This window comes from Sinocyclocheilus anshuiensis, unplaced genomic scaffold, assembly GCF_001515605.1.
Source record: "Sinocyclocheilus anshuiensis isolate Anshui unplaced genomic scaffold, SAMN03320099.WGS_v1.1 scaffold2053, whole genome shotgun sequence".
Lineage (NCBI taxonomy): Eukaryota > Metazoa > Chordata > Actinopteri > Cypriniformes > Cyprinidae > Sinocyclocheilus > Sinocyclocheilus anshuiensis.
This window is the reverse complement of record NW_015558795.1, coordinates 204,442-218,723: the sequence shown is the minus strand read 5'-3', so window position 1 is coordinate 218,723 and position 14,282 is coordinate 204,442. Positions and strand designations below refer to the sequence as shown.

The 14,282-nt window shown below is 36.3% G+C and overlaps 1 protein-coding gene across 5 annotated transcripts; it reads right to left on the bottom strand.

Moving 5' to 3' along the window:
• Positions 1-2,156: 2,156 nt before the first annotated feature.
• On the bottom strand, positions 2,157-12,685 carry LOC107681513 (carbonic anhydrase 7-like). Of its 5 annotated transcripts, XR_001633263.1 has the most exons (9): positions 12,514-12,668; positions 12,042-12,281; positions 9,596-9,793; positions 6,802-6,920; positions 6,607-6,702; positions 5,880-5,942; positions 5,092-5,247; positions 2,543-3,207; positions 2,157-2,466 (listed from the first exon to the last, which is right to left on the bottom strand). XR_001633263.1 is itself a non-coding variant. In XM_016477826.1 (8 exons), exons 2-8 carry the CDS (start codon positions 12,076-12,078, stop codon positions 3,085-3,087), a joined length of 792 nt encoding a protein of 263 aa, XP_016333312.1. In that variant the 5' UTR covers positions 12,079-12,281; positions 12,599-12,685; the 3' UTR covers positions 2,157-3,084. The 5 variants fall into 5 exon arrangements, 4 of the variants coding, with proteins under 4 accessions (XP_016333312.1, XP_016333314.1, XP_016333311.1 ...); XM_016477826.1 differs by having other exon boundaries at positions 2,157-3,207; positions 12,599-12,685; XM_016477828.1 differs by having other exon boundaries at positions 2,157-3,207; positions 12,461-12,668.
• Between the last annotated feature and the right edge of the window lie 1,597 nt (positions 12,686-14,282).

The window sequence follows — 14,282 nt, the reverse complement described above, 5'->3', positions numbered from 1 at the left end:
GAGACGAAACCCTAAAAGTGCTGTCCTTTTTATTTGGTAAAAGGTGTATGTGTTGAATCACCCAATAATAAAATGTGACATTCTATACTTTTGTCTGAGATTCATCTTTTAAACATATTTACAGATGTCTTGACTACACAGCAAACAACGCGATTTTGTCTTTGTCTTTCAGTCATTCTTGAGACATGGGACAAAACAGGTCCAGCAAGGGTAACTGCTATTAGGTTTAAAACTAAAAATATTTTCAATTTTAAATGTCATGAGGGATTAATAATAGAATGTATTTAACACCATTATCATAAATTCATTATATCATTATACCAAATCTGTGTTTCTTAATGTCCTCTCACTACGTCTAAAACAGTGTGTCCACAGAGAAGGGTTCAATCATTCATATGCAATAAAATGGATAAAAATGTTTTTTTTAATGATGAAAAAGAGCTTGTTTTATCAAAAGCAACACTTAATAATATCTCCTATCAAAGCAAGGTTGTTTTTTAATGACACATGCATGTTTAATACGATTTTAAAGTTGCGTCCCCACTTTTTGTCAACACCATCAGACATTCAATAAAATGTAATAAAATCAGGGAATATCAGGGGCAGCTGTCACTCTAAAGGACCCCCTTGCCACAGTTCACCTCTGCAGAGTACAGCAGTGTCAGACAGGCTCTGCTAAATTTTATAGTTTTAGAATATTTTAAATCCTAATGTTAATGTTTCCTGTCTCGCAACCATGATGTCAACACCATCTTCCAATTTCTGAGGAAATTATTTGAAATATTTAGATAATTTTATTCTCCTGAAGCAGGTTCCATTAGCATCTAGCATCAACAGAAAAAAATAAAATGGCTACTACATGAACTCCATTGGTTTTGTGAAAGAAATGCCAAATTTGTCAACACCGTCAGATGTCACCACCATAAGATTTTGTGTTCCAATGATATATCAAAATACTTAAATGTGACTCTTGAATAAAAGCTTTATAAACAATAACATACTCACTGTTTGTTGTTTGTTTTAATACAGTAATTGACTGATTCAATGTATTTGATAGTTAAAATTACTACAAATTCAAGTTTCCGTCACCTCCGTCAGATGTGTCACCTCCATCAGTTGAATATTTTGATAATATTTCATTATGATATTTTATATTTGTTGTGGAATTGTTGGTCACATGTGAAAGTGTAATCTGTCTGCTAACACGAGAATGTTTTGAAATGTTAAAAACATCTTGAATGCTGTTAAAGATAAAGTTGAAATTATATTACACAGTCCAAGGTAAAAAAGCACATTTTGTTAAAAAAGAGAAAAGTTGGAAGGTTGTATCAAAGCATAGCTCAGTAGCTTAGTACATATAAGATACATAAATGTAGTTTCATTTGTCTGAGTGCAAGGTTTTATTTTTTCAATTTTGCACCGTTTTGTCCCACTTCTCAAGAATGACTGCTTTGTGGTTTAATTGAAGGTCTATGTCTCCATGTAATGGTGCTGCAGAAATTGTTGCTTAGCTATAGGATGGAAATTAACCCCGCTATTTCAACCCAAAGATACTTCTCACTTATTAGAGTGGTTAATGAGTACCACCGATCGCAAAGCTACAAACTAAATGGTAGTCATTGTTGATCCATTTATCGCCATATGAGGGCGCCAGAGAGGCTCAGTACGCGTTTTTAAAATAAATCCTGTCTGATTAAAAGGAATTAATGGATATTAAGTGAGAATAATATTATTGTGCTGAAAGTTTTATTCTTCTTTTTTTTAAGTGTGTTCATGGTCACTTGGGATCTCACTGTATGCTAAACTCTGCGGGACACCGGCCCTCCAGGACCGAGCTTGGGCACCCCTGCTATAGGCCTATGCAAGGTGAAGTATTGTGTAGATGAATACAAACATGAAGAACGTCTCAAGCCACTCCTTGCTACCTCTTTTCCATTTATTGATTTTTTGCAAGCAGCAGGACTGAAAGCTCTTGTGGAGAAAGAACAAAGAAAGAATCAAAATAATTGTAACTTTATCTGACTGCAGTTCTTTTTTCAGAAGTAGCAAGCATTTTAATACACAAATATAGTGACAAATAATGTCAGTAACAAAGACACATGGATTATTAAAATAATTTTATTTTGTACATATTACACATAAAAACTAAATACAATATAAAATATTTATGAAACCATGCCAGCCACCAAACACCCAAAAGAAAATCCTTGCCGTTTCAGATGGATGTAGTCCAGGAGTCGAGTCTTACTACAGCTCTGACCTGTTAGAGATCTTCCGTAACACTCTTACAGTCATGCCAGAGATTCCATTAGGAATTACATTAATAATAGGAACGGTTTTTAAAGTGTGAGCAGTGTAAACCATCAGTCAATCACCCTCCTATTATTGTAAGAACATTTATAAGGCTTCACTGACAGCACAGGAACATTCACTACGGTGACTGCAGCACAGTGTTGATAAAAGAGTCTGTAAAATAAAAAAAAATAAAAACTTACTTCATGGACTCACAACAGTGAGGTAAACAGAAATGCTATCTACTTACATTACTGAGCCATCTTCATCTATTCATGCAACTTTCAGTGATAATGGAGTGCCATCCTGCCACCACCAGGTCTGTGTTCCTGGAAGCACCATGAGCCTTACTACGAACAGCTTAAATAACACCACACATGCCCTATAAAAAGTTAACAAGAGCCTCTGGTGGCCACTAACAGGTTAAATGTCAGGATCCTGGATTACAGACCCTTTCCTATAGCGGTGAGAAAGCAGACGACAGCAAGCTTATCAGACCCCATCAGCTTGGACACTTTGAAAGCACAAATATCTCAGCCACCTGCAACAAGGATCTGTTTGCACAAGCCTGATCAAGGTGGATGAGAAGGTATCTAAAAATGTAGAGCCTTGGATTCAAAGAGCTCAATGTCAAAGTCAAACGGTGTTTGAGGTCATTGGCCAAAACCTTTAAGCAGCAGACAGAGAGTGACATGACTGAACAAACCCCACACCCTTATAATTCACGTTTCAACCTCAGAGGTGATTCTAGAGCAGTATTGAAATATAGCTGATCACAATTGGTGGTCCAGACTACTTAAAAGAGGCCCGCACTGTCCTGCCTCTCAGCGGCTGTGGTGGTCGGAAGTTGTTCTCCATGCGCTTTCGGTCGTCTTCTTCCTCTCCGTTAAACAGCAGTGTCCGGAACTTTCCCATCTAGTCCAAAAAGCATGAAAAACAGCATGTGAGACAGAACCTGGCAAAGTTACACGCTGCACTGCAAAAGAAATCAACTTTGATACCAAGTCTTATGTAACAGGCTTGGTTCTCCATGCTGTGAATCTCCTGAGCTTTTGCTACTTATAGCTTATCAATCATTTTAATAAGCTGTACAAGATCAAAGTCTTGTGGCCTCATGCCAGACACACTAGGTCGCTGTCGCGACTATGCCGCCAACATGCCAAACTTCTCATGCTTACTTTAATTCAATTTCCTTGTACAAAGTCTGAGGGACTAGACAACAGCCAGAGACCAAATCCACAGTCCAGTCTTTCAGATGGACATAGACATATGGATCTGAAATGCAAATCTAGCAATATGACACTTCAAAGCAAAGGACATGCACTACCATTCAAAAGTTTGTCATCAGTAAGATTTTTTAAAACTTACAAAAAAAGTCTCTTATGCTCACAAAATGTAAAGTAATATCACATTTTTTTTTTTTAGGTTTTATATATCCTCCTGAGACCCAGCTATGGAGTTTTTGCCTCTGTAGTGGACATTATATTTTAGTGAATTTCTCTGAGACCTCACATGTCACAGGTTTAAGTCTGGATGTCCTGTACAGAGCACATTCAGGGCTTTCCAGAGATACCATATATATATATATATATATAAATAAATATACACACATATACACACACACACAACTTAACTATAATTTAATTTATTTTAAAATGTAATTTACTTCAAAGTTGAATTTTCAGTAGCCATTACTTTAGTCTTGAGTGTCACATGATCCTTGATCTAATATGCTGATTTGGTGCTCTTCCTTATTATTATCAGTGTTGGACACATTTGTGCTGCTTGAAATGGTGATATATATCTGATATGGTAAATGGAAAAGAACAGCATTTATTTGAAATAAAAATCTTGTTACATTATAAATGTCTTTGCTGTCCTCTTTATCCAGTTTACTGTAACTTTGCGGATTAAAAGCTGATAAATAATTCCTGTAAGTGTAGTGCATGCAGCACAAATCTGGGGATAAAATTACCTCTATAGCGTTTTGAATCCACAGTAGGATTTCAGTTGCGTTTAATGTTGTCAAAATGTGCACATTTTGTTTGACTGAAACTAACACCGAGCTGAACCCCTGTCATTATAGAAGGATTCTTTCACAAACACTCAAGAGTTTTGCTCACTCAATCAGACACTTTTAAACAGATACATCCCCAGATAACAGCACACACTGGTATGGTGTACATATTTATACGTGTTATATGTGTGTGTGCGCGCGAGTGAGTGAGTGTGTGTCTGAAATTTTTGACATTGTGGGGACCGGCCTGCAGTCCTCGTGAGATAAAAAAAATATTAAAAATAGTAAATGATGTTTATCTGTAAGTGTAACAATGCAAACAGGTTTTCTGTAAGGGGTAGGTTTAAGGGTTGGGTTTAAGGGTTGGGTTAGGGGATAGAAAATATCGTTTGGTCAGTATAAAAGTAATAGAAGTCTATAGAAAGTCCCTGCAATTCACAGAAACAAACGTGTGTGTGTGTGTAAATCATTTATTTATGCAAAATCAGTTAAAGAAACCAGACATGCAATCATGTCAGCAGATGAGATCATTTCTGACCAGATTCACTGTCACCACCAGCATACTGGGATACTGTGGACTATCCCTAATTTACATCAATACCAATGACTTTGATTCAGCGGGAGTGCTTCCCACATCCATCTCCCTCCACAACCATTCATTTTCATAAACCGACATCTGTCAATAACCAGATGATGGTCATGACAAACACTAGCAATTCAGTTCATAAATAAGGTTAATAAAGTGAAAGAAAAGCAAAAAGCAACCCACAAAAGCAACTCACCTGCTTCTCAGACACATAAATAGGTTCTTTCAGCAAAATCCATGTAACGCTCTCATACAGTGGAGGAGTTGTGAGAGAGCCTGGGTACGTCCAGTACTCCAGACTGTTCGGCAGGAGGCACTTCGGGTTAAAGCCCTTAAAATCAGTAACACTTCCCTACAAGAAAAAAAAAAAACAAACATAAAATTATTGAACTGTAATGCAGAGCTTTAGGAAATAAAGATGCTCTGAACAGGGCTGTAACCGCAATACACAGAAGAAGACACATGCCACAATATTTTGATTAGTGACTGATTAATATGTTTTTTTCAAAGTCCAATTTTTAATATATTAGTTTTCTACACTACTGGATATTTGGTGAGGGTCTTTACATAAATTCAACTAAAATGTGAAGCGGATAAGACAGTTAGTCAAATTAAAGAACGTGAGGCACAAATATGGTTAAAATAATGCTGAGGAAACAGATAATTACCCCCAATACAAAATTGTGAAAAAAAAAAAAAAAAAAAAAAAAAAAAACACTTGAGAGGTGCTCAAGTTCGAGGTGCTAAATCCTTAGAACCTTATTAACATATTTCAAGACAAATATTTCCAAATGAAATCACATGCAAAGAGGCATCTGGATGTTTCCAAATTAAATCAGATGCAAAAAGTGCCGCATCTGTTTGGCAAGCCACCTGAAGACCTCCATTAATTTAATATATTCATTCATGCATTCTCTCAAAAATAGCGTAAAGAAATTCACAGTTTCCCCATTTTTCATAAATTTACTACATAAATACACATACCTTGAATTTAACCATATACAAGGCATCTGTTATCTGATGAAGAGCTCGGTGCTCATCACCTATCTGAAACAAAAAATAAAAAAACATTATTAGAATAGGTATAATATGCACTTTACTGTGGATATTTATATCTTTCTGTACTTGAGTTTTCTAATATTAAAAAGTATTCTTTTACAGATCTGTTTATTTAAATATCATTTTTATTTTATTTTCCTCCTAAATTGAACGTGACTGATTCTAATACAAATCACATGCTCTTCAACTAATGCTACATTATTTTGTTCTTTGTCTTAATAGGAATAGTTTGCCAAAAAAAATAAATAGAAAAACTACATTTGGAAAATGTACACATCCTGAAGTCATTCAAGATCAGTTTGTTTCTTCATCAGAACAGATTTGGAGAAATTTAGCATTACATCACTTGCTCAGCATTGGAAAAACATCAACAATTTGTATCTTTTAAAATACAGCATGCGTCAAAAGACATTAACTGATGGACTGGATTACTTTTGGATTATTGTGATGTTTTTATCAGATGTTTGGACTCTGACGGCACCCATTCACTGCTGAGGATCCATTGGCAGGCAAGTGATGTAATGCTAAATTTCTCCAAATCTGTTCCGATGAAGAAACAATGCACATCTTGCATGGCCTGAAGGGGAGTATTTATTTTTTTTTTTTGATGAGCTATTCCTTTAAATGAGTGCTGATTCACACTAAGACTAACTTCCAGAAATATGCCAAGGACAGCCAGGCCATCAGGTGCTGCTGCCGCCTCACCAAAGGACTTGTACTTTATAGCATTCCAATGAACCAGATGAAGCTGGAGAGTGAACTTTTCCACGACATTCTAATTTATTGAGATGCACCTGTACAGTATAGACTACACAGAGCAGACAAAGTCCCTGTTCTGCCCGCTCACCTCAGAAGCGTAGGTTTTCCCACCAACCGTATGCTCAGAGCCACGGCATCCCTTGCCTCCCCAGTGGAAGTGAAACTGTTTAAGTCTGTACATGTTTTCCAGAGGACCTCCCCGGATCACTGTCAAAAGGAAAGAGCAGTTTAAGGGTCCATTCACATTGAATGTTTTTTTGTTTTGTTTTGTTTTTTTTATGCAAAAAAAACAAAAAAAACAGGGCAGGAATGAAAATCAAATGCAATGTATAGAGACACAAGCCTCTTTTAACTTGAGTGGCATGTTTTAGAACACTATGTCATGCATGAGAAACTGCAAAAGATGCGAGACGTGAGCGCAACGGTCAAACACATCAGTCTAGAAAAAACAATGGAAAAGCGGTGCATAGGAATGCAAAAACATGTTCGGTGTGAACACCCCCTGACTTCCATGTAGGGCTGTGCAATATATCGAAATTATCGAAATATCACAAATGTACATATCGCAATATGCATATCGCTACGGCTTGCAATATTTGGGGCCATGAACAAAAGAGAGAAAATCACTCACTGCTCTTACCTAAATAACTTTTGTAGCTTAAATAAGAATCAGTGCAAATTGAATTCATAGAGTAAATGTTAAAATGGCATTTTTATGTAATGCTAGAGTAAAACACTACCGTTCACTTTCAGAAGTTGTTGTAGGGGTGCCTTCTCACAAAAAGTGAAACATGTATGCTAGTTATATTAGAATCAGAATCAGAATGAGCTTTATTCACCACTTAAGTGTGCGCAAACACAAGGAATTTGTTGTGGTTTTACAGGAGCTCTTGATACATACAAATAACCATATATATATATATATATATATATAGTATATGACACAAGATAGTTATAGAAGTTCACAGAACTGACTCCACAACAGCTGAGTAAAACTGTTTCATCTGAGCATTTGGCACATTATCGTATCGAATATCGCATTATTTAATGAGTTATCGCATTTTTCTTCAATATCGCACAGCCCTACTTCCATGTAAAGTGAATATCACCTTTTTTTAAAGACTCACTCAAAATGCGATGAAGGGTGAAGAAAATGAGTATCTGAAAAAGGTGCTTGGTGTTTTGCACACCCAATATGTTTAACCACTATAATTCAGTTGATTGAGTCAGAGCACAAAGTACAAAAAAAACAAAAAACAAAATCGGTCTTATAGCCAAGAGTCTGTCTCCAACCTCTCCTTACTCTATACACCTCTCATTTTCTTGCTTCTTACCTAGATCTCTTTTTCACAGACAGGGATGTTTCATAAGGGAAACTTTGAAAACTCTAAATTTCACAATTACAACTTCAAAGCTTCTCGGATCTTTAAAGGGAACATATTCACTTTTATGTTGTTTTTGAACATAATGTGTCCACAGCGTGTGTACACAACCACCCTACTGTGGTAATAATCCATCCACTCTGTTTGTTCATTTTAACCATAAATCAGAAACGGTCTCAAAATAAGCTGGTCAGAGCATTTGACAGCAGTGTTCAAGTAAGAAATGTATTGTATTGAATCAACTAAAGATTTTCAAATCAAGAACAGTGAGTAATTTTCTGTTTTTCTTTTATTTGATTCATATTAGCAGCAGCCGCAGATACTGTATAATGCTGCTGTCACTTTAATAAACATCTAATATACACATGTGATTTCTTTCCCAGCTTTGATGTTCACAGACATAACCGACTTTGTGAACTGAACTTTGTGTTTTTGACATAACCTTGTGTGTATTTGAGAGTGTAAGCGCAATAAGATGTGAAAGCGAACTTAGTTTAGTACGCACACTTGATGTGCCAGCCGGATTTCTGTGTGTGTGCGCTCAGAAAACCATACATCAGCAGTTTAAACTGATATGGCTTTAAAGCACATGCAAATAATAAACTTTCATGATGACGAAGACTGCAATATCAAGTGAGAGTGACCGCGATTGATCTTTGATAATCAAAACTAAACAGATGTTTTGTTTGTTGTTGCCTGAGTGACTGAGGCACGCGCGGGGAGCATCGGCTCATTTGCATTAGCTCATTAAAGATATAGGAAAACAGCATGTTTTTGCTTCCACTCAAAAATGCCATTTACAGCATGGAATGATAAATGATCTGTGGGGTATATTGAGCTGAAACTTTGGTTTGAGGTTGAAACAGACACATTCTGGGGACACCTGAGACTTATATTACATTTTACATAATAGGTTTCCCTGTAAGACGGCTCAGATAATAATATAAAAATAGTACTAAAACAACACCTGACCATACTGTCACTCACAGCAGAAAGAAAGAATGGAAAAAAAATCTGCTTAATGTGCACAAATGACCCTGTCATTTGAGTTCTCTTCTTACCACTTGAGCTCTGGAATGTAATGACTGTTATATGAAACTGCTCGCATCAAAAATAGTAACTCTGTTCATTCTGCAGTCATTAAAAGGGAAGAGAATTTGTGGTTTTGTATTCATATTTTGTCATTTTAGTCAAATTAGAACCTTAGTTTTTAATCTAATTATTCAAATTTTTACGTTTTTAATCTAATATTTATATTTATCTAATTTCAGCTTCAATTACTGAAAACAATTTTTTTACATACAACAATTTCACAGTGGCTGTGCACAACATGAGAGCTGTGAGAAGCAGAAACTAGTTGTGCGCAAAAACTCAAATATGAAGAAAGAGAACTAAATATTGCCTGCTCAAAGCGGTGTTCTTCCCTGAACATCTAGAGACCAATCAACCAACCATGACAGCATCATTTTGAAGCAGCATTGTTATATCACTGATACCAACCTGATCTCTCATCTGTGTCAATGAACTCCACTACCACAGAATGGCCATTGTTTGATATGCTGACAGAGGTGCAGTTGTTGTAAGACAGCGAGATAGGAGACAGTCTGGCATCAAATACAGCATCTGCAGGGACTATATCAATAGGTGACTGGCGGTTACCCTCAGCAATGGGATAGACTTTGTACCATGCTGATGGACCTAGAAAAACAATATTAACCAACCAGACATCAATGAATGTAATAACAGTGAATCTTTTTCCAAGTTAACATAACGTACTGCATTGTAACTTACTGTATTTAATGTAGTTATCTACATTACATTAGATATTGTTGTGTGTGTGTGTTGAGAGCCTAAAAAGTAGCTTGAAACTACTTTTAAACTTTTTCAGTTTGATAAGGTCATTTTTTTTTATTTGTTTGTGAAGAGAAATGTGCATGTAAAATAAAATGCATGTTTACCCCTTGAAATGATGATGCCATTATGACAATGTTTGAATTTATGGAATTTGTAACTTTACTGTAAAAGGATGTAAATGTATAGTATGGGAACACAACTTTATGGTTTATTTAAAAAAAAAAAAGCATATTTACAGCAATGAAGTTAAAAACAGATTTGGAGGCAAGCCAAAAACCAGGCTTCTTCATAAGGGGGGGGGGGATGCATTTAAACATTAACACAGTAAAATCAAGTGTCAGCTATTCACTGTTTAACATTTTTTATGCATTCGAGTTAGTTGAGAGCGAGTGAGACCTAACAACATTTCTATGTCTTCTGTTTGTCTCAGTGAACTGTAGCAGGATCCCAGTCTTGAAATCACATACAGCCTGGTTACGTTGTTTAAGCAGCAACTATCGCTTTAAAAGATAACTGGGCTAATCTCGCATTAACAGTGGACCGGGCAACCAAATATGCTACACTAAATCTAACGACAGATGACTGGACATATAATGAATGATTGGACAAGCACAAAAACTGACCCACTGCAGGCTGGCTATATTCTAGTGTTACGGTTTAACTGGGGGATTCAAAATTGTCCATTAATAATATTAACTGTAGTGATAATGAAGCTTGTTACTAATTTGGCTGGAACACTCATCAAGCGGATCTTGATATTCAAATTTCTTTATTTGGTGTGAAATTGTGCATTGCATGATATCTGGATGGCATGTTCATGTCAAAACTCTGGCTAGTCCGTTCACACCAAAAACAGAAAACTAAAATGATTAGTGGCCACACCAACAGACAACAGTTAAAGTAGCCTATGTTTATTCTAAGTGTGCTGCAGTTTACATTCTGTCAACATAACTGCAATACACGCTATACTGTAATGTCTGCTTGATTTTAGCACACATTCTCACCATCTCTAGCTCACAACAAACTGACGGTTGCAATAACCAGCTGCAGAACCAGTGACCGTGATTTGACCAAGTATAACATGTTCCTGGATCAACATCCTTGTTGATCCTGGAACAACATTAACTTTTACATTAACTGATAACATTAACTGATAACTTTTCAGGAAATATCTGTTTTAGGCTTACAATCAGGGTTAGGTGCTTCTACACCTTTGTTAATCACCTATCATTTCACACTGAGTTTAGGAATAAATTATGGGTAAGGGTTTAGTTTAGGTTTAGGGGTAGGGATTGGGTTTAGTCTATATTTTTGGACAGTAATGTTGATCCAGGAACATGTCTTACTTGGCAAAGTCACAGTGATCCTGCAGAACCACAGAGCCATAAATATCACAGCAGTGCCAGGCCAGCAGTCTGAAACCGAAGGTTAGGGTGGACATTATAGCATCAGACTGCTGGCCTGGCTCTGCTGTCCTGAAACCGTATAGCACTGAAATTGTCATCTGTCAAGTTGTCATTTTATTTAATAATATTAATAATAATAATAATAATTCATTAAAAATGAGCTAATAATAATTTACCAATTTGTCTGTGGTTCAAATGGTATTCTGTCTTGCATTTTATCCCTTAAAATAAAAAAAAATTTAATTAAAATCTTAAAATTAGCAGAAAGGTAAACATAAGCATAAGGTAAACATTTTACCACCTATCTGGTCGACTAGCAGGCTAAAATGATTAGTCGTGCAATTTATATAAATCCATATAATACCTATTTTAAAGTTTTATTGCATATCTGTTGCTGTAAAAATAATGTCCCATTTCAAAAGTTGCACAAATATTTTTATTTCTTAGCTTCTTCTCTGTAGCGGAGCGGTGACGTAATAGTATTAGCCAATTCTTGAAAGCAGTTTCCAGCATTTCAGAAATAAAAGTCTTTTTTTTTTTTATGCATGAATTTTACGGTGAAGTTCAACAGTTACTGTACGGTTCTGGGCAGTGGTCAAACCCGATTTACAAAAAGACATTTGGGGATTGATGCTTACTTGTAAACTCAGATTCGGACGGCAATTAAATGACTGCAATTAACTTACCGTTGTCCTCCCCATATCCCCAGTGATGGCCAGTCATTGCTCCCTCTTCTTTGATGTTGTAAAGAGCGCAGAAGAGTCTTGAGTGGTGCAGAGGAGAGTTGTGTGTGAGTCGAGTCTAATGACAGCGGTAACAGGTGAATGAAGAGTGCTGTGATTGATTGACAGATGAGCAGATCCGATCTGGCCCCGCCTCCTCTAAAGCCGATTGCGCTGTGTGTTGAGGAGGACTTCTGTCTGGACCTGTTAAATATTTGAATACTTTGAATTAGCAGCATGTAATTGAACTGTCGACTGCAAATGAATCATTTCATCTGAGATTTGAATAGAAAAACATCGAGGGCGAATTCTATTTAAAAGTGAGCATCGCTGTGCCCTCCTTAGCTATTTGGAAGGGCACTTAAGGGAGCACATTAGCCTACCATCGTACTTTAGACATTTACCACTGACACTTCATTCGGAGTCTGAAAGTTACCTTGATAACATTCAGAATGCAGAATAATACTTAGCTATTAAAACTTTTGCTTCAAATAGCCTAGTTATAATTAAATTTATTTCACCTTAGGCTATTTGGTAAAAACAAGCAAACATGACAGTATAGCCCAGGGACCCTCAAATCTGGCCCACGAGATCCACTTTCCTGCAGAGTTTAGCTCTAACCCTAATCAAACACACCTGAGCATGTTAATCAATGTCTTCAGGATCATTAGAAAATCACAGGTAGGTGAGTTTGATCAGGGTTGGAGCTAAACTCTGCAGCGCATTGGCCCTCCAGGGCAAGATTTGAGGAACCCTGGTATAGCCTGTATAAAGAATATTTCCTGTTGGGTTTAAATAACCACTGCAGGATCAGCACTAACTGATGTGTCAAACAGATTAAAATTCATATTTTACTATTATAAATGATTATAATATAACTAAATTATGTAGGCTAATAATAATTAAGAATAAAATGTGTTGTTTATAAAGGTTAAGATTTAGGTTTACATCAATCAAAAGCAATTGCCTTAACAGACAATTACCTCACAAATTACCTCTACCTGTGAATCATTAACGTGAGAGCCACATTGTCTGAATAAAACCTCAAAGCTACATGATCATTACGTGGTTCAGGGTGCATGAATGCCTGCCCATTCTCATTTCTGACCACTGTCCGAGAACCTGTGGCACTAAAAATTAAAAAACTAAGGTGCCTGTACAATGTGGGGCACATCATCCTGGGAAAATGGGTCAAAATAACAAATAAAAAGTGCGTATAATTATAATACTTCTGTTTGTCCATTCGTCCTTTCTTTGCTTTTTTGCTGGGTTGTGGGAAGGCTGGACCCCAGACTGATGATTACATCAATATATTTTTTCCACATTCAAATAACAGATTCTAGAGAAAGAGATGAGGACATATGTTAAAATCGTAATGTGAAAACAGCTGTGACAGCAATAAAAATTAAACGCCAGCAAAAAGTGCACTATGATGGGACATTTACACTTTGCTCTAACAGCATGCTTGTGTTATACTTCAAAACAATGACTTGAATATGATGCAATAAAAATAATGTGTTTGAGTCAGAGCTGCTGTCTGGGAGGCTTCCCTCAACTCTATAACTGTAATTTACAAAATGAATAACACCAAAAAAGCTAGGCAGCTTTTAGTTTCAGAACCAATGAAAAGTTCACTTCATATGCCGTACGTCAGAGATAGCCTACAGTTGTAGAGCTGTCAAAACAAGAATATCGATGCAATGCAACAAGAAATATTATAAATACACTCTTAAAAATAAAGGTGCTTATAAGGTTCTTCACAGCGATGCCATAGAAGAATCATTTTTGGTTCCACAAAGAACCATTCAGTCAAAGGTTCTTTAAAGAACCATCTCTTTCTTACCTTTTTATAATCTGAAGAACCTTCTTTCGCCACAAAGAACCTTTTGTGAAACAGAAATTTTCTGTTAAACCACAGAAAGCTTCACTTAAAGGTTCTTTATGGAACCATTTAGACAAAAAAGGTTCTTCTATGGCATTGTGAAGCACCTTTATTTTTAAGAGTGTCGGAGAAAACAGTCACTGGGGTTGGAGATATTGTAGCCTACTGTATGTACGGTTGCCATATGTTTAAGTGTAATGATTTATTTATGATATGATAGCACTGTACATTTGATGTATTTGGCAAAAGCTTTTATCCAATGTGACTTGCATTGCATTGAAGGTAAACAATTAGTTTGTGCATTTACTGGGGACTATAGTGAG